Consider the following 26088-nt stretch of genomic DNA (forward strand, 5'->3'; position numbering starts at 1 on the left):
AAAAGAAAGTAAGTAATTTCAAACAGACCTGATTACAATGAGGTAAACATGAGAAGTGTTAACTTATTATACAATAGGTACATATTTCTTCCTGGTATTCTGGTATTCCAGGTCTCCCACAACACTGCCCCAACTTACCACTTCAGCCTCATCATCTAGTGCTTCTCCAGTTGTAAACTACACACCAGATAAAATGGGCAAGTTTCTATTTTTGAAGTTGATTATTTCTTTTTTTTAAAGAATTCATTACTGATAATACCATTAATATATTAAGTCATACTAAAATTTGGAAAACTATTGATAGAGGAAAAACATAGCATATGTAACTAATACATATTTTCAATGTAAAACAAGATTAAAAACTTCATTTTCATTATTAACCTTTGGGAAAATATGTAGCTATTTAATAATCAACTAAATAGTACCTTTAATAATTTACAAGAAGGAAATGCTGGTAAAAAACGTAATTTATTCCTCTGCAAATAAAGCAATTCTAGTGATTCCATGCCAGCCAATTCAGGAGGTATAGTTTCCAAAAGATTTGAATTACAATCCAAGTGCTTTAATCCTGTAATACACATTTAATAAAAAATAAAATTATTTTAATAGAAAAAATATTTGTAATTATATGTACATTCAAAAAATGTATGTAATCATGCGAACTTCTGTACCTGTGCTGTTATATACTGCTATAATAATCAAGAACCCTAGAATACCACTGAATTAAATAAATATAAACTAAATTTTTTTCATTTAATTAAAATTAAAGAGAACTGATACTAAAATCAATGCTTAATAATGGTCCACATCATTTTTGTAACATTTAAAAAAACAAAATACTTTGGCCCTGGCCAGGTAGCTCAGTTGGTCAGAGCCTTGTCCTGATACACCAAGGTTATGGGTTTGATGCCCAGTCAGAGCATATACAAGAATCAAGCAATGTATGCATAAATAAACAACAAATTGATGTATGTTTATTTATTGATGTTGTTTAAACAATGCAATCAACCTAGAAGAAATTGTGACCTGAGTCTGTTGCTAAAAGAAACTTTGAGGGCTTTGCAGATGGAGCTGTGTCTATTATAAAGGATACTGTCTCTGGGCAAGTCCATGGGCTTGAATGTGGATGATGACAATGTGGAGAAATTGGTGGAGGATCAAAATACTGAGCTGACCACTGAGGAACTCCCAGAGCTTCAGAGGGAGCAGCAACACTGAGGTGGAGGGAAGGGAGGATATTCCTGCTTCATTAATTAAGGAAATGCTTGGGAGATGAGGAGAAATGCAAAGTTTTATTGAGAAATAGCACCCTGACAAAACAGCAGCAAAGGATGCAATAAAGTTATTGAATGACAATGCAATGTTTCACTTCAGGCAAGTGTTAAAATGCAGGCAAAAACAAACATCACTGGACAGGTTTTTAGTGAGACAGAGGTCCAGGGAGCCTGAAGCAAGTTCTAGTGGTACGGAGAGACAAGAGAGAAAGATGCCCAGAACAACAGCTACCTCATGTGTTTTCATGGACGAGGACTCCCCTTCAAAACAGTAATACCCCTCCACCCTCCTCTGCAAATTTAGGTATCAGTAGTTCTCAACATTACAGGTAAGTTCAAGTATGCATGTAAATTTTCATTTTTTACTATACATTTCACTTCCTTTTTGTTAGATTTTCATTTATATTTCATGTTCTTTTTCTTTTTAAAGTATATATAGATTAAACAGTACATTAGACATATACTCTATATAAGAAAGGTTAAAAAGGTAACTATTTGGGGGTCTGGAATGTATTACTTCAATTTATGTTACTTCTAATGGGAAAAAATGATTTGGTTTTCAAACAAATCACTTCTCAAACAGCCTTCTGGAATGAATTAAGTTCAAGAACCAAGGTCCCACTGTACCTTTACTGAAAAATGGCAAAGGGAAGCAAACTTAACTATTGCAATCACAAGTAAAGCCTTCCCCAAAATGTCAATTTGATTTATGTGGATTTAACTTATGAATTACTATTTAAAATGACAAATAACTATTAATCTAAAGTAAAATATACAATTTTACAAATTCACCTCAAAATGATCCATAACCAACTGTACAACATCACTTCTGTAACTTCATTTACAAAAGGGACACTTAAAAAAAGATTTATGGATGATTAGGAAAATAAAACTAGGTAAGGTAAAATCTAGAGATAACACACTTTGCGGTATCAACCAAAAAATAATAATAGTTTACCTTTAAACAAAGAGAAAAAAATCAGTTTAATGATTTTGGACTCCAAATCAAAAACTGTAAGATTATTAAGTATGCTTATTTAAAAGGTACTAAAATGTACCTGAAATATTTTTACCTCTTAATATTAGTTCTACAGTACTTTAAATATGATGGTTCAATGGAAAGCTATAATAGAAGCACTAAATTTTAATGCTTTTTAAAAAAAGGGACTCCTAGTTTAGGCCAAACTAGACTCTCCTGTCATTATTAATTATGAAGCAGGAGGAGGCTACAGCTATGGCATAACTATATGGCATAGGTAGAACATCTATGAAAAGGGAATAACCTCTTAGTGAATGCTAAATGAATGAATAAAAATACAGCATAGCTCAAAACCTTAATTTCTCAGGTATAATATTTTATCACAATTTATAATATTTTCTTTTCTTCTTTTTCATATGAGAAAGTATCTTTTTGGTGTTAGTTATTTAGGAATTTGCTAGATAGTAATGGTGTAGAGGAAACCTGACTAGTTGTTACTGTTTGCATTTATCACCATAAAACCTATTATCTTACTTCTCTGCAACTAACTGTATTAAAGTTTATTTTTCTAAATGCAAGTTGCACCAACTTCAAATTTACGTATTTTTGAAAATAGAGATTTACTTTTCATTCCACTTATTTCTGCTGGCAAATTCTTCAGTTGATTACTGGAAAGATTGAGTCGTACCAGACTGAAGAGAGAAGAAAAACTAACAGGAACAGTTGTGAGATGATTATTCGAAAGATCCTTTAAAAACAGAAAAACAGAATGAATAAATGAACATGTAAATAAATAAATAAACAGTCCCTAAAGGGTATTTCAAATCTTTGCAAGAATTAAAACATAAGCAAAAAAAAACCTATTTCAGAAGTGATATGTTTTATAACCCTCATTCACTGACAATTTCACAAACCATTCACTATCTCAATATTCTGTGGGCCCACTATATGCTTAATAGTGTAGCAAAGAATGAATTCTGACTTCAGAAGTTTATACAAGGGTACTATTACTACTAAGTCATACTATATTATGTATCCTGCTTTCAATTTCTAAAAAACTGATTTGTTTATCCAATATTTCTTGAATACCTTTTGATAAATAGGGCAAACTGTATGAGCAAATAGTAATATGAAACAAAAAATAACTGTGTAAGACAGAAAAATTCTTAAAAGAAAAAAAACCCTGAAAATATGGCCATTTTAATTTTTGAGGGAAAAATAGTCACTCATGATTTTCTGCTGACCTCAGCAAGCCTTCTCTGACTAAGTCCAGAAGTCCACGACACTACTATTCATTCCAAGTTGCCTAATTAACCTTTATACGTCAATATTTAAGTCATTGTTTTGTTTTTTCTTTAAACAGTTATGAGGACTTTTTTCAAAACACTCCCTTTAAAAGAAAATGTTATAAACCAGATAATTCTTCTCATAATATTTGATTTCAGTGTAAGTGCTTCACCAGCTATCAGCAAACTGTTAAGTAGGGCCAGTAGTAACAATGAATAGAAAAAAAAGGAACTGCTCTTATATTAAACTACTACACTCTATAATTCTAAATAAATTACGATACAAAAAGGTAAAAATTCTACATCAGCATTTTGAAAACACACTGTTATATTGTAAATAACATTATCATAATCTACAACACACAACGTAATAACCTATAATTCCAATACTCTAAATTCTAAGAATCAACAAATTAATAATAAATAAATATTGTATAATATTAAAAGTTACTGACACTAAATGCAATGTAGTATTCTGGATTGGGTCCTAGAATAAAAAAAAAGGACATTAGTGGGAAAATCTTCATAAAATCTGCACTTTAGTTAGTATATTAATTTCTTACTTTTTACAAATGTCCCATAGTTATGTAAAATGTTAAGACTGAGAAAACCTGGGTGCAGGGAGTATGGAAACTCTGTACTATCTTTACATTTCCATAAATCATAAGTTATCCCAAAATAAAAAGCTTGTAATAAAAGTTTCTACTAGAGAAAAGATACTAACTCACAAATTCATTTTACATAATCCAAATCAACAAATTACTAACAAATTATTGTAGTTAATAATTAAATTAGATATAAACTATAAGCAGATTATATATAATCAGTATTTATGCTGCCAATTCTTCAATAAATATTTATTTAGTACCATTATGCAAAATAGTTTTAAATAACTAAGAAATATTACTAGTATTACAGATGCATATATTTTTTATTCATTTATTTATTTTTAAAATCCTCACCCAGGGATATGTTCACCGATTTTTAAAGAGGAATGGAGGGGGAGACAGAAGGGGAGGGAGGAGAGGTAGGTGGGGAGTCGGGGGAGAGAGAGGGAGAAGCATCAATGTGGGAGAAAACCACCGGTTGATTGGTTGCCCTCCCCACAGCCAGGTATAGAACCACAACCCAGGTATGTGTCCTGACCTGGACCCAACCAACCTGCAACCTTTTGGTGCTTTGGATGACTCGCCAATGAACTAAGCCACTCTGCCAGGACCAGATGCTTATACTTTTAACGTTTTAATATACTATTGCTCACATTATGATCTATTTGATACTGAGTCCTTAAGATCGTAACTCTAAACTGAAATATTCTTTCATTATACTACTATAATCTAGGAACCCATAAAGAGAAACAACTGGGAACTGCTCTAGCTAATCCGAAGGTTTCCTTTCTACTACAGAATCTTTGTTTTAACAAATAATTCAATTACTATATTTACCATTAAATTGTATAAGAAAATCTGATGGTCCCTCCTTTGCCATTCATTTTATCTACCTATGCCTTTTTACTTTCCAAGCCTTATCTCCAATCTAATCCGATGGACAGATACACTGAAGAAAGGGTTTAGGAAAGCACGTATTCTGATTTCAAAAACTAGAGCAAATAAAGGGAAATATGAAGAAGGATATATTTACAGAAAAAAATAAGTAAAAGAAGTATTTTTCCTTTAATGAAAAATAAACTTTCAGGCTAAAATGATGTGAGTTTTTCAAACACGTAACAAGAAAAAGAACAAGAATATAATATTAAATAACTATGTGGAGTGAAGGTTTTTAGAATATCTGATCTCATACAGCTAAAGTCTTTCAGAGAGGATATCTTACAGTGGAATGTTACTCCTTCAGTGGTCAAGAGGGGAAAAAAGACACACTTTGGAATCAAACTGGCTAATGTTGAAAGCCCAAATTCCTTATTTACTGGTTGAATGACCACCAATAAGTTACTTCTTTTTCAAAAGCCTAGTTTCTTATCTGTATTAGGGGATAAAACTACCTATCTTGCCATATGTAAAGTTTACAACAAAGTGCCTACTATTTTTATAATATGATTAAAATAATATTTATATTGCTTTACAATTATCTCTAAGATGTGACAGAGATGTAGCCATTCTGAAAAAGAGAAGAAATCCCAGGCCTTAAAGAGAATGATTAGCTGGGGGGTGTTCAGTGGGGGCACTCAGAGGACAGGAGGGCTACAGAGCCCATCAAGGAGATGGTGGAATGGCTATAGAAAGGGGAACTGGTACAGGCTAAAGACACTTTTCCTTGAATTTGCTAAACCATAAAAGCATCTGAATAACAAAATGTTCCTCATCACCTCTTTCCCAAACTCTATTCCTAAATTAAAATACTAGGTGATTTCATAAGAAACACAGAAAAAATAAATTTACAATGACTAATTTAATGATCTAATTAAAACTCAGTTTCTTGTAACCTATTCAAATAATCGGCTGCCCATTTTCTCAAGATTTCAATCATATTTTCAAATTATCAGCCTAATGAAAAATCCTATCAGCCACAAATTATATAAAAATTGGAAAATCACAACTCACCAAATCTTCTAAATTGAAAAGTTGTTCAAATCCCTCAGGTAGGCAAGTTAGTTCATTATGCTGGAGATACAGGCCCTTCAGGTTTCTTAGATTTGTAATTTCTTCAGGGAGTTGTTTCAGTTTGTTATGGCTATTAATTAATAAAATAAATACTGAATAATTTGTTGACAACATATTAAATATTTATAAAGATTTTTTATTCTAACCAACTACCTGAAATCCGTAAAAATATACAATATGGTTACTAATTTTAAAGTTATCAAACTCCATTTTAAACTTCATACTCATTAAAAGAACAATCTAAAGCAATCATATTGAGGGTTTCAAAGGAAAGCAACAAAGAAATAAAGGTTTTTAACCAAATAAATATTTGTAAATTTTTATAATCAACACTTAATCTTACATTTAATGTAAAAGGGATACACTGGACTCAGTATTTTATATGGTATCTGAGTTTTAGAATTCCGACAAGGATGTGCACACATACACTGCAATGGAATCTCACATGGGGGTTATGTTTTAAACTTTGCACTCCAGACTAAAATAGCTATTTCTGTCCGAAGGCCTGTGGTGTCCATTTGAATGTAATATGAAACTCCACTCGTCTTTGTACTTAGTTTTGACTTTTCAGCTTAGTCCTTCTACAGAGATATTCAATTTACTGGTTTACAAAAAGTCCCAAGTCACTGAGGATGATACACACCCTGATAATTTAGGAGTTGATTTAACTTGTTCCCAGATTTATCTCAACTATTCATTTAGGAATGCCACTCTATTTTCATGCCATATATAATTATTTAACAAATAATGGAGAAATGTAAATGTAAAGGGGGTAACTAACAATGACCCTTAAGTTACATTAAAAAAAAAAAGTTGGAACAAAAACGCCAAACATGTGTTATAAATAAGAACTAACAATTGTCAAAAGCTGGTTACTATTGTTTTATTTAATTTAAATCTCTATATATTTGATAGTGATCTAGTTGGGCAGAGTTGAAATTCTAGCTATACAAGTCCTGTCCAGAAAGTATCCAGCCATGCACTATGAAAGACATTTATTGAAGATATAAGATACAGGAAATATTGTACTTAAGACAATGATGCCTCTGTCCCCTTTAAGTGGGCACCTTGGGACCTCATACAGTTCTCCCAATTGCCATCAGCTGCCCCATTGTATTTTCCTGAATCTCACCGACAGTCTGAAATCTCTTCCCTTTCAAAGGTGATTTTAGTTTTGGGAAAAGTCATAAGTCACAGGGCATCCTACATTGGAGCTGTCACTTGGGTGATTTGATGTTTCACAAAAAAATTCTGCACCAGACCATGATGCATGAGCAGATATATTGTCGTGATGAAGCTGTCAATCACCAGTTGCCCACAGCAGTGGTCTTCTGAATCATCCAAATAGTTTCCACAGAGGAATGTTCAAGTTCAATGTAAAATTTGATGCAGACCCTCAGTCATTTTGAATGCGACAGCCACACAAAACTCACTCAATGGTGTCTACCACCCCCATTGACTAGTACAGTGAAGTCATCGTTGTTCACACATGCACATTCCAGTCTATTCTTCTTGGCTGCCAGGTAACACTGATGCCAGGCAAACCATTCTCGTTATATTAACAATGGCTGGACTTTTCCCGGACAGACCTTGTATACTTCCTCCATTTCAGCTCTTTTTTCCTCCATTCTAATGTTCATGCCCATTGGAAGCCAAAGCTAAAGTAACACACACTCCTTTCTCCCTTACCTCTTCCTCTCAACTCTCCCTATGTTGCTTTTACAGGCCACATCAATGCCTTTGACTTATAAGGGGAAGTTCTAATGCAGTTCTAAACAATTAGCACCTTTTCTGTGTAGAGATATTTTTCTTGATCTATGGTGATTTTTAGTTTTTTACCAGATGAGGACTATTATTTGAGATTCTGGTTTTCCTCAAACCAGTAATATACCTTCATAAAACAGAGTCTTGGCTGTGCTATGTTAAATAGATCCATAATTCTGTTTTACAAACCATAGTTTTCAAATGTTTTGAATACTTAAACCTTTGTTTATTCTCCTAAATAAAATCATTCCTAACTCATTTCCCTCTAGTCTGTGTGTATATAAGGAAGTTATTCTTTCTTGAAAGTCTGGATGTGTAATGAAGAGCCACCGAGCTTCCCATATACCTATCAATGAGTAGCAGAAGCCTATCATTAGAACCCTAGGAATCCTCAGAAAACATTAAATACCATTAATACCAAAACTATAAAATGTTTCATCATTAACAAAAGAAAAACTATTCAATTTCTTCCTCTTTCTTAATACCTATTCTTTAGAATAGCGACATAACTTAAAATTTGAGACATCAACACAGAGGTTTCTAAAATAACTTTGTCAAATTCTTTCATAAAAATAAAACAAAAATACTTTTTTAGCTCTGGCTCAAGTGTCTCAGTTGGTTGGAACATCAACCATGGACCAAAAGGTCACGGGTTCAATTCCCAGTCAGTGCACATACCCAGGCTGTGGGTCCAATCCCCTGCTGGGGCATGTGTAGGAAGGAAACCAATTGATGTTTCTCATATCGATGTTCTCTCTCACATCTCTCTCCCCCTCACCCCCTCACTAAAATACAATGGAAAAAAATCTCCTTGGGTGAGGATTAAAAAACAAAAAGTATTTTTAAAAAATCAACTGGTCTTAAACTTGTAAAACCAAAAAACACGTAGGCAATTCTTAAAAAGAAAACAAAACTGAGAATTAAAATTACCAGTCTTATTCTACTTTAACCACTTTCTGATTTAATACAAAAATACTTTCTAGTGTTAGAAATAATTTTTAAAGAATATTAGAAATAAGTAAGTTTAAATTTTACCTGACATTAAGTTTCTGAAGATTTTCTAATTCTCTTATAGCAGAAGGAAGGGATGTCAGCTGATTGTCATGTATCTAAAAGTTATTAAAAGAGTCAATATCTTAGTCTTTTAGTTAACTATATATTAGCTTTTTCATTGTATACAATTCTTCAACAATAATCCCATTCTTCTAATTGAATAGCATCAAATTGGGTATTGGTAATTTGCTCTGTGTATAGAAGAGGAAAAGGAGTTTGAAATGAATCAAATTGCTGTTCAGATATCATGAAGGTATGTCATCACTATTAAATATTATAATTAAAAACCTTCACTTCACTGAGTGGAATTTCAATCTCAAATAAGACATGGGAGAGTTAGAAACTAACAACAGCCTTCGATGGCATGATTTATGTCAACATATACAAAAACTAATGAGAAGGGAGTAAGAGACTTCTCTCATGTTCTCAAAGAATCACATTGTTTTCACAGTACCAGAGATCTTACAGAACACCTAAGCCAATCCATTCACTTTGAAAATGAAGAAAATAAAAACTTCTCTAGAAATTTGACTAGATCTAACTTTTTAGACAGGAATTGGAAGATATTTGATGTTCCTAAGTAAAGAACGTCAGAAGTGTGTAGATTGTGAAATAAACTATGCACACTTTATCATACGACATGGCAACTACAGACTAAAACACAGTCCCTGAATACATACAAAAAATTTAAGTTTAATAATTGAAGTCAATGTTAAAGGAAAGTTAAATTAATTGTAAGTACAGTTGACCCTTGAACAACATGGGTTTGAACTTCACAGTTCTTCTTATTCAAGGATTTTTTTTTTCCAGTAAGTACTGTAAATGTATTTTCTCTTATGATTTTCTAAATAACATTTTCTTTTCTCTAGCTTAATTTATTGTAAGAATACAATATGTAATACATATAATATGCACAATATATGTTAACCTGCTATTTATGTTATGGGTAAGGCTTCTGGTCAAAAGTAGGCTATTAGTAATTAAACTTTTGGGGAGTCAAAAGTCATACATGAATTTTTCAAATGTGCAGGGGGTTACTGGCCCTACCCCCTGCACTGTTCAAGAAACAACTACAGTTGCTTTAACATTTAGAATAATAATGATATTAAAATAATAGCAATAGAAAAATATGAGTATCAGGAACCCTTGTTAAAAATCCATTCTATTTGTAGGCATTAACTCATTTAATTCTAAGAACAATGTTTATAAATAGGTAGTAGTGCCAGTCCTGGTTTATAGATGTGGCAACTTGAGGAAGAAAGAGGTAATTTCCCAAGTTTACACAGCTGTCAAGTGACAGTCAAAATTTGAAGGCTGATGTTCTGACTCTACACTCCTAAACACTATGTTATGCCTAAAAATAATGTTATCTTTCTTGTATTTTACCAATTGAAATGGGTTTTCTGCTTATTAAAGCCTAAATTTAGCTTTAGAATCTCTTCAACTAATGACCCATGTTTATAAACAGTCAACTTACATCAAGAACAGTGAGTGCAGGCAGGAGGCGGAGGTCGTCTGTAAGTGACTGAAGTTTATTGTTGGATATGATTAATTTGGTCAAATCTGTCTGCTCCCACCATCGCTCAGTAGCACTGAATGAAAGATTCTGATTAGCTTCCTCAGGAATATCCACGTTTATTCTCCAGACACACTGAGGCACTATTGCCACCACAACCAGACCAAAACATAAAAGGGACAGATAACAAGCAGTTAGATTCTAAGTGACAAATTTTTATAATAGCTAATCAGTTTACCTACTGAAAAGCAACTGCTAAACAATAAAAAACTTCAAATAATTCAAATAGCAATGAATTCTAACTAGATTGGAGAAAAAGTTTATTTTATTAAAAAACGACATGTGATGTGTATTTTACATAACGATCTCACTTTTATTTTCATTCAATTTTATTTACTATATATGTACTCTGCACAACACCGAATGGTACATATATACCAGACAAAGAAGGGGTTCTACCATTATGCCAGCAGAATAACAGAGGCATGAAAGTCAACATTTATAAGGTAATGTTATAAATTTTATAACAGAAGTATATGCCGAGTGTCAGAAAGCACTGATAATAATAGTACCTAATAATATTAATAATATTTACAATTACCAGGTAAATTTCTAACATATTCATTTAAACTTTATAACAACTCTGTGAGGTAGGTGCTATAACTATTTTCATTTCACAGATGACAAAAATAGGACACAGAGAGAATTATAATTTATCCAGTATTATACAGCTAATAAATAGTAGAGATGGGATTCAAACCCTGATAAAGCTATATTGGCTTGTCTCTCATTGAATATTTGGAAGGCCTATCTGACTCTGGTAGCTGTTCTCTACTTCACCCGATATACTCATCAGAAATGATAACATATGGCCACACAAAGACTGTATCTGAAAGCTCCTGAGAATTTTATTCATGATAGTCCAAAGTTAGAAAAAACTCAAATGTCTATCAATAGATGAATGAACTATTTGACAATAAAAAGGATGAGCATGGAAATAAAACTAAAATAAGCAAAAGAAGCCTAAAGCAAACAAACAAACAAATCATCACAAGTGTATAATTCCATTTAAATGAAATTCTGGAAGAGGCTAATCTATATTGACAAAAAACAAGTCAATCACTAGTTGTGTGAAACATTGGGGTTAGAATGACAGCAAAGGGGCATAAGAGAACATCTCAAGTTTTAGAAAGTTCTGTAATTTGATTGTGGTTACACAATTGTGTATATTTGCCAAAACTCATTGAACTGTGCACTTAAAATGGATGCATATACTGTTGTAAATTATACCCCAATAAGGTTAACTCTCGTAAAAAAAGATGCCAATTTTTAAAATACAGATAATGTAATATACGAAAGTAATCTTACATATGTATGTACAGAAAAACCGCTACATAAGTAAATATCCACATATATGTATACATGAAAAAGAAGAGAAAGTCTTGAAATAAAACATAAATTATTTAACAAGTGCAATTCTTAAAAAATAAATTTGAATAAAGCTCATGTTAAATGCTTATATGACTATAAATTGTTTGAAGTGTCATGGTACCTAGTACAATACCTGGGAGAAACACAGAGAGTACGTATACAAGAAATGCTCTTTAAATGAGTATGTGGCACTCCCCATAGCACACAAATGCTTTCACATTTATTATTTCATATACTTCACATAAAATACTTCTCATGGTGTCTCATACATATTGATGGAAATCTGAAAGAAGCTATGTTTGATAATCTCTTCTGAACATAATTCATAATTTTAGGTGATAATATTTAGGAGTAATGAGGGGACTTTTTAAAAAATTAGTATATTTTAAAAAACACAACCATGTGTAGGCCAGTACAAGCAACAATTTAGTAAAAGTTTATTAGAAAAGAGAGTAATAATAATTTTCTGCAATTATGTTGATTATGTCAAAAATGCTTCTGTAGATTTTTATCTACATTTCCTATAGCTTAGATTTTAAGAATCATAACCAACAGGCCACTGTACCATTTCTGTGTGTCATTTATTATTGGACCATCAGTTATTAAACAGAGACATGTAAAAAGATAATAAAGGACAAAGATGCTGAACAATAAGAAAACAAACAATCCAATTTAAAAATGAACAAAAGTCTTGGCTGGCGTGACTCAGCAGATTGAGCCCCAGCCTGCAAATCAAGAGGTCACCTATTCCATTCCCAGTCAGGGCACATGCCTGGGTTGTGGACCAGGTCCCCAGGAGGGGGTGCACGAGAGGCAACCACACATTGATGTTTCCCTTTCTCCCTCCCTTCCCCTCTCTTTAAAAATAAATTCATTAAATTTTATTTTTTTAAGAAAAATTTAAAAAATAAAAATGAACAAAACATCTAAATAGGCACCTGACCAAAGAAGATATAAAGATGGCAAATGAACATAAGAAAACATGACACACATGTTATTAAGGAACAACCAATTAAAACAACAATGAGATACTGATAAACACCAGTTAGAATAAACACCAAAAACCAGAAGATACCAAATGATTGCAAAGATGTACAGCAACATGGACTTTCATTCATTGCTGGTAGGAAGACCGTCAGACAATTTTCTACAAAAATAAGCATAGTCTTACCATGTGATCCAGCAACAGTTCTCTTAGGTTTATACCCAAATGAATTGAAAACATGTCCACACAAAAACCTGCATACAAATAATGGCTTCATTCATAACCATTAAAAACTGAAAAACCACCATGGTGTCCTTCAAAAGGCGAAATGAATAAATAAAATTGTACATACATACCATACAATATTATTCAGTGATAAAAAGAAATGAGCTAACAATTCACAAAAAGAAATGGACGAAACTAAAATTCATATTGCTTAGTGAAAAAAGCCAGTCTGTAAAAGCTACATACTCTGATTCCAATTATATGACATTTTGGAAAAGACAAAACCACAGAAGGAGTAGAAAGCCTGATGGCTGCCACAGCTCCAAGGGGAAGCAGAGTAAGAGATGAATAGGTAGAGCTCAGGGTATTTTTAGGGAATGAAACTATTCCAAATGATACTGTAATGGTGGATACAAGGCATTATGCATTTATCAAAACTCAGAGCAGTACAACACTAAGTGAACAGTAATACAAACTATGGGGGAAAAATTTTTGTTTTTGTCATTCTTCAAATACAGGATTCTGAAGAGATGGGAGGTGTTATCTAGACATTGCATACTTTGAGTAAGATTTCAAAAGTTTTTTTTTTATGCTGTCCTAAGAAGTTTATGCTGAATCTTGAGCATTACGAGGAGTCATTAAATGTTTTGAGTGACATAAGATGATCTGTATTTTGGAAAGATAACTCTTGGTAATGACACTGATTAGAGTGTGAGACTTAAAACTAGAAATCCAGGAAACCCCTTAGGAGGCTATAGACATTATAACAGCAATAGGCAATTTTTTACTGTGCACTCTTTATGTACCAGTCACTTTACTTGTGTTATCTCATTTAAACCTTAGTAGGTCCAATTATTATTATTACCACATTATTAACGAGAAAATAAGGCACAGCAAGATTAAACATCTCAAAGTTACATTACGAAAGACAAGGAGATAAGGAGCATGGCCCCACATAAGGGACTATAAATAGTTCAGAATTAGTAGTTTGGGTATTTAAGCTTTACTGACCAGAGGAAATTGAAGGCTAAAGCTAGATAAACACCTCCTATATTATGACAACAAAAATTCCTTTTCGACATATAAACTACAAGTACCATGTGCCTCTCTCATTTATATCTTTTATTTCCTATGAAATATTGTACATTCACTTCTTTGACATCATATATTAAGTACCTAGTATGTGTCACATATCGTGTTAGGTTCTGTTTATACAATAATAACCTAAAGCACACTGATCCATGTCATTACGGAACTAAGAACCAAAATTCATTTGCACCCTAAAACTTTAACAGACTAAATCTGGATCTGATCAATAAGGACATTCCAACACACCAATTTGTTATTTGGAAATATTTATTCACTTGCCTACTCCTTGCACAAATGTTTAACAATAATGTACTAGGTACCAAGTATAATTTTGGGTGCTAGGAATACAATAAAAAATACTAAGCTCCTTGACCTCACAAAATTAACTAGTGAGAGGGCAAGGAAGTCAACAAACAAACAAACAAACAAATATTATAGATTCTGAGAGTGAATTTTAAAGCCGTTTAAAAATTAAACAGGTAAGAGGACAGAGTGTTAGAAATGGTATTTACAGATAAGGTAGTTAGGAAGGGCCTCTCTGATGTGTGACCTCTGTGCAGCCTTACAGGAAGCAAAGGATATACAGAGGAAAATGTTGAAAACCAAGTGCAATACATACCTGTAGTTTTATAATACTTATGTTCCCACTGATTAAAAGATTTATCGTGTAAAGCAGAGATTTTATGTCATATATCCTTTCATTCACTCAGCAAGCATTTGCTTGATCTACTCCATACATGGCACAATAAAAAAGCAACCATTAGAAGGAAAATTGAAGTTTTTAATCCAAGATAGCCTAAAACCTGACTACATATTGAGGAAAAGATTACAGAAGGAATGCTGTATTCTTTCTTTCCCCACTTCCCACTCCCTTCCTTATACAACCGATAGAAGAGCATCTGGCTATTATTAATTCATGGTATCCATATCTGTGCTTGTTCATCTTTATTAGGTTTATCAGGGTGGACTCAAATTCACACTGTATGGCACCCATCTGGATCCACATTTAGGAAATATGTTCATTATTAGTTTTATCTAAGACTCGGCCCAGTTGCACAAAGAAGTGTCTTGTGAGCATTCACTGAGTTCACAAACAAGGTGATAGAATACAGAATGTTAGATCAAATTAAGAGGCGGAAAATGAGGGCCAAAGAAACAAAATATATGCTACTTTGATAAGCTAATTCAAACCACATTATGTTGTTCATCCCACAGACTGTGGAAAGCCCTGAAGTCGACCCTCTAAATTTTGGCCACATTCCCACCAAGGTCCCTTCACCAGACACTCCAGGAGCGAAAGTAGCCACCGAAGCGGGCGGACCGAGCCGATGGGAATGTGATGAGACGGAGCCCCAACGAAAGCAAGGGGATCCCGGCCAGAAGCCTGAGGCAAAGGTAGCCAAAGCCAGGCCAGAGGAACGGGAGGGTCCCGGAACGAGTGCTTCCTGACAGGATGCAAATCGGGTCGTACCCCGGATCTTACCTTCGCTGAGGTTCCGACCCGACAGGTTTAGCTGGCCGCTCTTCCTTGCCGCCTTTAACAGGCCCTGGGGTACTGAGGCAGAGCAGTCTCTCCTTTCACTTCTGAAACCTATTCGGGTGTCTTGCTCCGCGCCGCGCCGCAGACGCGACATTTTTAAACGCTCCAGGCCCGCGGCGGATCCCCGCCCGTGACGTCGAAAGGCCGCGCCGCCGTGCGGCCCCGCCCCTGCCGGGGGCGCGCGCAGTGTGTGCTGGGCTCGCGGCCTGGCGCGGGGCTTTCTTTCTCGGAGGCGCGGCTCAGATGTCGTCACTGTCCGTGACTGGAGCTGGAGGACGGAGAAGCCCTTCCCGTTGCCGGTGCTGGCCTTGTGTCTTGGAAGTACTTAGCTCAAGTAAGTGTGTTTAACCGGCCAACGAAGGCCTGGCGGGTGTGGCACATGACGTGTGTGCAGTGTTACTGCGACTCCGTCTTTCTCCTCCGTGCTGTCGCCGGGGCCAGGGTGTCGAGGAAGAATAACCTCTTCCTTCTCCCGGCCCGGACTGAACAGGGGCCTTGACTAAAACTTGAGACCTGGGCGCGGTCTGCAGCCGATCTGGAACCCAGCCCGTGTATGTCGCTGGTCTTGGTGGGGCCAGGCGTTCGCCCGGCATAGAAAATAAAACGGACTTCTGTTCTTCTGGACTAGACTCCGATTCCTCGGATTAGTTTATCTGGCTTGTTGTATTGAGTTTATAGCCCAGCATGGAAGGTGGTGTGAGATGCAAGGGTTGGCAACAGGAAGCGAAGGGAAAAAATGCTTAATGAACGTCCACCGGACGGTTTAGGGAGACGAGTAGAGACGTGAACTTTACTATAGTGAAAATAGCTTGGACTTTGGAGCCCCAGAGATAGCAGTTCGAATCCCAGCTGCTTCGGTATCCTACACACTATGTAACTTTAGGCGACGTACCCCTTTTAAAGCTCACTCCCTTTATTTTTTGTTAATTAATTTAGGGATAAATTGTACCTCATTTGGTTTTTAAAATAAATAAGCGAGTCCTGGCCTGTTTGGCTCAGGTCAGGCGTGTTGGTCGCTCTGCAAAGGGAAAGGTGGCTTGTTGCCTTCCGGGTCAAGGCACAAGCCTAGGTTGTGGTTGGGTCCCGCGTGGGAGGGACGACAATGATGTTTCTCTCGCGAATTGATGTTTCCCCGTCCCCTCTCTTTAAAGATAAATAAAATCTTGAAAAAAAATAAAGTAAGAGAAACTTAAGTTCTAAATCTGGAGCGTTTGGTAAAGAAAGGGATTCCGGTTCAAAATAGGAAATGAAAATTTTAAGTCGGTTTTCCTGGAAAGTTAGTTTCTGTGTGAAATGTACAGCTTTATTGATTCATTAAACAAATAATTAAGAATCACCATCTCTAGTAGTGTCCCGGGTGCTAGGCTTTTCTTTTGCCTGGAGTGATTTTGTTTTAAAGAGCATCTACTGGGAAATAGCCTCCTAAGCCCTCATCAACTCAGCTGGGGATCGGTAGGATATTTGAAAGGTACGATGACAGATTCTGCAACACACACACTTTTGTCTGAGTCCTGGTTCTTGCTACCTGTAAAATTAGATTTTTAACCCCCTCTCGCTTTTTTTTTTTTTCGGTTTTAGTTTTGTACACTAAAAATGAACATCAGAAAAGTACCAGTAGTTATACTAACAAGCAAAAAAAGAGTAGGTTTTAAAGCAAGGACCATGTCTGTTTTTGCAAGGTCACTAATGGGGTCCTCCTCCTCCTCCCAGTTTGCCTTGACAATACTGATTATTGCCCTTCCATAGCCCTTACTGAGTGCCAGGGTCATTGCTAATAACCTCTTTTGTTTTCTCTTATTTAGCACAGTGACCAATTTTGCAGATGAAGAAATTGAGGCTAAAAGGGATTAACAAACTTGCCTGAGGTCACAAGTTTCAATAAATTATGACGATAAATTTGAACGTAGATCTTTCTCCAAAACCTTTCTTATTAATCATGATTTGCCTAGTGGCTTTTATTCCATCACATTCAACTTGCTTTTTATCCTGGATCTATTTGAAGGGACCTAGAATTATGTTTTAAGAGCTTTATTTATTAGAGAAAACCCTGTCTCTCTTTTGTAGGATTTAACAGCTTACCTTTGGAGGATGAATTTGTTAATTTATAGTGCCTCGACTTGTTAAATATTTCATAATAATATTTAATTATAGTAAAGATTTCTCCTAGTCTGTACCCATAATAAATACACTGTGTGTTGTACCCGTGTAGCAAATGCACATGAAGGTGAAAATTATTTCTTCATGCAATTTGGAAAATTACCTGTTTATTTCAAATTGATTGAAACTGAAAGCTTAACTTGAATTGAGCTTCTTTATGAGAGAGTATATTTCTTTTTTTCTTTTTCAATGTGTGGTTGCCTTTCGTGCATCCCCTGCTGGGAACTGGCCTGCAGGGAACCGGCCTGCAGGGAACCGGCCTGCAACCCAGGCATGTGCCTTGACTGGGAATCCAACCGCACTCCTGTGGTTCTCAGGCCCTCGCTCAATCCACTGAGCTACACCAGCCAGGGCGAGAGTATATTTCTATATAATTATATTTGTGGGGATTAGCTTTTTACAGCAATTACATTAGTTTAGGAAGAATGCATTACAAATTTTTAAAAAACTCAACCCTTTTTCAACATGAGCACTTAAGCAAAAGTATTTGCTTATTTTTTAAAAACTGGATTAAAATAATTTGAAATGGATGTTTCCTCAACAGGAAATGGAGACTACTGCATAGCTACTTTTTGGCGACAGAATTTTTCTAGCTACATTTTATTCATTTTATTAAAGTAATGGAAGATTTCACTCGTCTAGCTGCCTTGCTAAATTAAAACTGAAAGTAAAAGACCAGAATACATTGAGCCTAAGAATTACATCAGCCAAAAAAATGCTGTTTTGTTTCATAAGAGAAAATAAGACTATTATCAAAGTAAGTGTAGCTTATCTTCACCATTAAAATTTAATAACATCTTCAAACTGGAATATACAGATCATGTATCACAGAAATCTACACTTGAAACCTATATAATCTTATTAAACAATGTCATCCCAGTAAATTTGATTTAAAAAATTAATGACATTTCAAACATGGCTGTGTTACAAACGTTGTTATATGTTAGATTTTTTGTTTGTTTTGATTAAAGCTAAAAGGCATAATTCATAAGATGGATTTATTGAGACAAACAGGGAAATTCTGTTAAATGAAAATGGCATTAATTTGTGTAACATTTTCCAAGATGTTTGTTTAAAAAACATCAAATAAGCAAAGCGAATTTGCAGATATCTCTGGGGACTTTCTTTTTGTGTAAAGTAACAGATTTAGTTTTAGCTTTGAATTGCTATTTATCTTTCAGAATATTGCCTTATCTGTGAGAACTATTTTATGATAAAGTTGTTTATTGAGGGAACATTTTACTTTTTAATGCTGCCATGGTTGATTATTCATATGTTGCTTGTTAAATGTTTTGAGTTGAAATTTTTATATCCTCGTATACCTATTACTCAAAGTTTTCTTTCTGTTTGTCTCTTACACTATCAATAGGTTTCTTTAAATTATCAAAATTATGTTAGACACTGGCTCTTCATGTTTTAAACACCATGTTTAAAGGTGTTTGTTATATGTCTTTTAAATTCTTTTTAAAAATTCAGTTTGCAATTTCACATTTGCTTTCCATTCAGGTCTATAACTGCCAACATTTAAAAGTAATAAAAAAAAGATTCTATGTTATTTCTTTGAAGGCAGTACATATGTTGCATTTTTAGTCATAGTTTCAAATGTGGCTTTGAATTGTAATTTGTTATTGGAGTTGTTTGTGGCTTTTTTTGATGGAGACAGTGCATTTTATTTTAAATTATTTGTTTGTATATTTTTTGTTCCCAGTTCTTCTCTTTCTTATTTTTCAATTATAAAGTAATGAACTTGCTCTAGGAGATTTTATTTTTAAGATTTTATTCATTTATTTTTAGAAAGGAGGAGGGAGGGAAAAAGAAAGAGAAAAATATCAAGGTGTGGTTGCCTCTTGCCCCCTGCCACCCACCAGAGACCTGACCCCCACCCCAGGCATGTGCCCTGCCTGGGAATCAAACCTGCAACTCTCTGGTTCACAGGCCAGCACTCAATCCATTGAGCCACACTAACCAGTGTAGGAGATTTAGTATTTGATTCAAATGTTGGGTGATATAATTATCTCTACTTTCAGTACTAAAGAATTTTTGTCTACCAGCTTTAGGAAAATATTTTCATTTCCTCTTATAAAAAGACTTTTATGTACTAGTGTTTTTCATGGGAAGAAAGGTGGAACAACTACTTAAATACTAGTTTTCTTTACATTCTAATTACTTTTAGTTTTCTTTTGTGGTTAATTTTCTTTTTATTGAAAAAAGAAGCTGAAATTCGGGTGAACAAAGCACTCCTATTTATGTCATTAAATTAAAACTATTGTGTCATTTATTGGTTTTTCTCCAATCGGCTTAAAATATTTCCCATTATTCCCAAGGATTCTTACTCCTAACCTTTAATGGCTGTTTTCTTCCTCGTTTTTCAAAATTACTATGCTCTGTGACCTAAAGTCTTAATTTGAATATTAATTGTATAGGATTTATGAATTTGTTTGCTTTGAAATGGTAAAGTAATACAGAGAGAAAATTAGGGTTGCCAAACCCTAGGAGGGTGTGCTTCATAGTAGCATTCTTTGTTAAACCACTGCCAAATAAATCTGTTTAAAAATTAGTTTAATTAAAAATGTGACTTTATGTAACCCTCTGCCAACAGCTCTGTTGTATTGGATTAAGCTCGCAACTTCATTTGCTCAGTACTCCGAAGAAAGCACGACATAAATGATTATATTGATACATGGCAAAAACTGTTCTAGATGAGGAAAGCTCCTCAGCAGTTTTAATAAAGACAAAATATGGTCCCAGAGACTTTATTTTTAGTGTCAGCTTATATTGATAAGGGAGGAAAATGAGGATAATTTGGTAGTTTATTGACAATCACAATACGATTTTTAATTTAACAATTTTGATACTCAAATTTCAAATTGGAATATTTATACTCACAATTACAATTAATATAAATGCCAGTTTAACTTTTCTACATCAGTTTTTTTTAATCCTTTAAAATATCACAATTATATAATTAGAAAGACACTGTCATTGGGGTGTTAAAATACTCATGAATATTTAAATACTTGGTCTCTACAATGCAAATCTGTGAACCCAGGTGCACTCTTCATAGTTCCAAAGATTCATGTTTTGCACTCATCACTAAATTTATCTACAGTTAATATAGCTTTGATATTTTTTCATTTTAGAGGTGCTGACCTTTTTGCTTTTCTTTTAACTCCTTATGCCTAGAAAGTTGCCTTTGCACTATCTCTTCCCTCCTTCAAAATTGTTATTTGATCAATGCCTCCATGCTTTAGACTTCAGTGTGAGCTAATTGTGGCTTGAAACTAACCTTAGTTCATAGTTTCAAGTGACTGGGGTGGCAAATTAGGAAAAAGAAACATTATGGCCTTTAGCTTTAGTGTGTGTCAGGAATTCATATTGTTCATATACTTAGGAATATTTTCCTTGTTTTTCTAATCTGTGCTCTTTGGTCATTTTCTAGTCTTGCTGAGACCTGTGTCACAGTACTTTTCGTTAAGATTAATCAAATATATGTGTACTTGCTTTCCTTTGAAAGTAAGAATAATACTCTTGCTTTGAAGATGTAGAAAATTGAAGCCTTTCTAGAAAGAGTTTGCCATGTAACATTTGTATTTTGTCAGAAAAAGAATGTTTTGTTTAGCCGTCCATCTGTGTATGCTATTGGTAAAGTACTACATTAGGACCAAAATGAATGTGAAAATTTGAAATCTGTGTCATGTTTCCATTGCAACAGACTTAAAGGAGAACGGGCATCTAATAATAGTATATTTCACACGTTTACTACCACTTAACAGTTTACAAAGGTTTTTTTGTTTTTTTTTTTGCATTTGACAATAATTCTCCAAGGTAAGATGAAAGTGTTGTTAATTTTCATCCATTGAAAAGATGAAGTTGCAAACAGACTTTGTGGTAATGGTGTATACCATTTGTTGAGTGCCTGTATGCCAGGCCCTGTGCTAGGTGCTTCCTATCCGTAATATTTAAAACCTTGTAACCATTAAATGGAATCATTATTCTCATTTTCCATATAAGCAGATTGGGGCTCACATGGCTAATTATAGGCAGCACTTACTTAGCTGACAACATGCATAGGAGAGTGGAATGGGAGACTTCTACTCTGGTACACTCATATAACTATATACTCGTTTAACCTTTTGCATTTATTTATAATAAATTTTTACTATGCCACAAAAAACCTGTGTTAAAATATGGGGTCTTAAATAAGGAATCTATTTATATATTTACTCTTCTGATTTATATTTTTCACGTGAATGATGAAGGTACTAGCCTTACATGTGAATTAGTCCAAGGTACTAGCCTACAGTAATGTTATAAAATGGAACCCAGTTGAGGTAACCATTCATTTGTGGGTAGTTAATGTTTATCTTTACTAATCATTTGCATTAGTATTCTTACTTCAACCTCATAACAACTCAGTGAGGTAAGCATTATAGTTTCATTTTTCATAGGAGGAAATTAAACCACAAAGTAATGAACTAAATGTCACGATTATTCTAATTGGTGATAAATTCCCTCAGTTTGATTCTAGACCTACATTCTTTTTCTTTTTTCTTTTATAATTTTTATTTAATTTTTTTAAGTTGCAGTTTACATTCAATATCATTTTGTGTTAGTTTCTGGTGTACAACATATTGGTTAGGCAATCATATCTCCCTAGTATTTCCAGTACACAACTGGCATCATGCATAGTTATTAAAATATTTTTTGACTGTATTTTCCATGCTTTACCTTATATCCCTGTGACTATTTTGTAACTACCAACTTGTACTTTTAGTCCCGTTACCCTTTTTGCCTAGTCTGGCAACTGTCTAAGTATCTGTGCATCTGTTTCTTTTTTGTTTATTTATATTGTTCTTTAGATTTCATGTATAAGTGAAATCGTGTAGTATTTTTCTCTGACTTCCCTTAGCATAATGCCCTGTAGGTCTATTCATGCTTTTCACAAATGGTATGATTTTGTTCTTTTTAATGTATAGACCTCCATTCTTTATGAGTTGAGGTGCCTTTAGTTGTTGTGAGGATTATAAAAAGCATTTTAAAAGCATTCAATTAATGTAGATTCTCTTGTTACTGAGTTGAGTATACTTTTGGGTTTTTACCAGTTTTATGACTCTTTAGAATTAATTTTATAGCAGAGGTGGGAAGGGAATTCAAACAGTACAAATGTTTAACTCCTTGATTAGAAAAAATTAATGTTAAAATGCTTGAAGCTGTCGACGTAAAGATACATATCATGCTACTGGATTTTGTTCAGCTGATTTTTTAAGATTTTTAAAAAATTGGTGAAGCCTTGTCTCAGTTGAGACTCCAAAAAAATCTTACATAGCATAAGGAATAATACTGAGTGGTCAGTATTTGGAGCTTCTTCATCCATATATTTCTGTTGACCCCATTCAATCAAAAAAAGCCAAACATCTGTACAAATAACTTGACCGATTTTCCAAGCATATGCATTATAGCAGAAAATACTGTGCATATGGATATAGGCAATAGTATCTTAATGCTCAAACTACTACTTTTTTCTCTATATTAATCATAAAAATAAGGCTTTTGAAAATGAGCACGTACAGATTTTTGCCTACAACTTCAAGGTACTCACATATGCTGTGCTGCCAATTTTAAAATGTAGGTCTAAAATCCCTGCTAATAATAGCCAGTATAAGTTGAACAATATGAAGCAAACATTTGAAAATAATCATTTGAAAGTAGCTTTTATTCTGTCTCAAGTGTGTGTCCATTCATCCCTCCGTTCATCCATTCCCTAATGCTAACTCATTCTTTAGTCTCCCCTTTTTTTTAGAGATGGAGCAGAAGAAAGGGTGGCATTGGATTTACAATTCTGATTTTAAAAGATATTCGTATTTGTAGAATTATCAAATTTATCAAACTAGGAGTAGAATAGAAATACAATTATCTAACTTGTGGATTTATAGATACAAATTAAGATAGATCTGCAGATAAATTTTCTTTTAAGATTTTTATTTTTAGAGAGAGGGGAAGGGAAGGAGAGACAGAGGGAGAGAAGCATCAATGTGTGATTACCTCTTGTGTGCCCCCTACTGGAACCTGGTCTGCAACGCAGGCATGTGTCCTGACTGGGAATCGAACCGGGTACCCTGTAGTTCACAAGCTGGCACTCAACCACTGAGCCACACCAACCAGGGCTGGAGATAGGTTTTTTTAAGTTACAGATTTGTAAGCAGTAATTTATTTCCTAGGTGTTTCTTATTGCTTTCTATAGCCAAATACTTTAAAAGTTTCTCTCAATTAAATTTTCCTGTAAATCAAACAAGTGTATTCCTCTCCTCATTCATCCAGCCTTTGTTGAACAGATTATGTGAGACATTGGTAAAATTTCTAGCACATAGATGATACTCAAGTTTTGGTCAAATGCTGAGTTACTTCCAATGTAGTATTGTTGGGCATTGGAAACACAAAGATTAGTACATTGCCTTTCCTGTCTTCAAAAAGTGTGTTTGCTAGAGGGAAGGATCTGCTTAACAACTAATTTGATAACAGGCTTGTTGCTTTTACAGATATGCAAGGTAGTGTCGATTTGAAAGACTCCACCATCTTTTCCATTAGTGGGTAAGAAGGTGTTTAACAATAACAGAAGTGACTTGACTTAGCCAACTAGGAACTTGGTGTCCACCACGTAGAGTGATAGAGTATGTCTGTGCCTATACTGTCTTTCAATTGGGTAACTTCTATCTAAGTACATGAAGGTTTTTTTCCTTAGAAATGTCTTCCCTGCAAGTGTTTTTTTGTTGTTGTTGTTTTATTGAGATATAATTGGCATATAACACTATATAAGTTTCAGATGTACAACATAGTGATTTGACTTACAAATATTGTGAAATGATTGCCGTAAGTTTAGTTACCATCATCTCATACAGAAACAAAAATTTTTTTAAAACATTTTTTCCTTGTGATGAGGACAGTTAGGATTTACTCTTTTAATAACTTTCATAATGTTAAGTATAGTCATAACGTTGTACACTACATTCCCAGTAGTCATTTATCTTATACCTAGAAGTTTGTACCTGTTGATCACCTTCTTCCAATTCCTTCTCTCTTCCCCTCTTCCTCTGGTAACTACACATCTGATCTTTTTTTTTCTCCTATGAATGTGTTTGGGTTTTTTTAGATTCCATAGTGAGGTCATATAGTACTTGTCTTTCTTTGTCTGGTTTATTTCACTTAGCATAATGCCCTGAAGCTCTTTCCATTTTCATATTTTTGCAGAAGACAGGATTAACTTGTTTTTATCGAATACTATTCTATTATATATTACATATATATATGATATATATATTTATACATCACAACTTCTTAATCCATTCATCCATGGACATAGAGCTGCAGGTTGCTTCTGTGTCTTAACTAATGAAACCAGAAAAGTTGGAGTTCGTGCTTCCTGTTACTACCAGAACCAATAAGTTAGAGATGAGAATTGAATTTTAATGGGTGCTTTATTCAGATGTCAGCGATCTGAGAAAATTGCAGGTTATTTACTCGTATAAACTGTCTTAACATCTTACCTCAAGCCAACCATCTTTATAAGGAGAGGAAACAATTGGTAAGGGGTTTGGGAAAAAGGGTTAATCAGATAAGAGTATCAGTCTGGCAGAGATTTCCTACATCTTTATCTGCATCATGGAAGTTCCCTCCTTGACACACAATGGCTCAGATACCATATTTATTGCTTGCAGACCAACCCCCTACCGCAGGGCACAAAGGTTGTTGAATTACTTGTCAGCCTCCTGGAGTCACATAGGTCATGTGTTCCAGTTTGGAATAATAGCTTTTCACATGCATTAATCACTTAAGCCTACCAACTATGACTGAAGCAAAATCACATCACCATAGTTTTTTCATTTCCTTCAGATATATTCCCAGAAATAGGATTGTTGGATCTTGTAGTGATTTGATTGTTAATTTTTTGAGGAGCCTGCATATTGTTTTCCATTGTGCCTGTACCAATTTACAATCCCACCAGTAGTGCACAAGGATTCCTCTTTATCCACATCCTCCCCAGCGTTTGTTACCTATTGTCTTTTTTATGCAAGCCACTCTAACAGGCATGAGGTGATAGCATTGTGGTTTGAATTTGCATTTTTCTAAAGATTAGGGATGCAGAACATCTTTTTCTGTAACTGTTAGCCATTCAT

At 34.3% G+C, this 26088-nt stretch overlaps 2 protein-coding genes across 7 annotated transcripts in view; one reads left to right on the forward strand and one right to left on the reverse strand.

The window, feature by feature from the left end:
- LRRC40 (leucine rich repeat containing 40) overlaps positions 1–15908 on the reverse strand; it is a 41576-nt gene extending 25668 nt beyond the window's left edge. For all 5 annotated transcript variants that reach the window (XM_053655543.1, XM_037145297.2, XM_037145296.2 and 2 more), the window contains exons 1-6: positions 15704–15908; positions 10452–10633; positions 8957–9030; positions 6098–6227; positions 2878–3001; positions 426–568 (exon numbers count right to left, since the gene is read on the reverse strand). In XM_053655543.1, the coding sequence (XP_053511518.1) occupies positions 426–568; positions 2878–3001; positions 6098–6227; positions 8957–9030; positions 10452–10633; positions 15704–15854 (804 nt within the window). In that variant the 5' untranslated portion in view covers positions 15855–15908. The remainder of the gene's footprint in view (positions 1–425; positions 569–2877; positions 3002–6097; positions 6228–8956; positions 9031–10451; positions 10634–15703) is intronic.
- An 80-nt stretch (positions 15909–15988) lies between these two features.
- Positions 15989–26088, forward strand: part of SRSF11 (serine and arginine rich splicing factor 11) — a 45950-nt gene continuing 35850 nt past the window's right edge. Inside the window, exon 1 of one of the 2 annotated variants that reach the window (XM_037145300.2) lies at positions 15989–16094. The gene's annotated coding sequence lies outside the window, so the exon portion shown is untranslated. The remainder of the gene's footprint in view (positions 16095–26088) is intronic. The other variant, XM_037145301.2, reaches the window with a different exon arrangement.

Source organism: Artibeus jamaicensis, unplaced genomic scaffold (genome assembly GCF_021234435.1).
Source record: "Artibeus jamaicensis isolate MK-2021 breed Jamaican fruit bat unplaced genomic scaffold, CSHL_Jam_final scaffold_1019, whole genome shotgun sequence".
Lineage (NCBI taxonomy): Eukaryota > Metazoa > Chordata > Mammalia > Chiroptera > Phyllostomidae > Artibeus > Artibeus jamaicensis.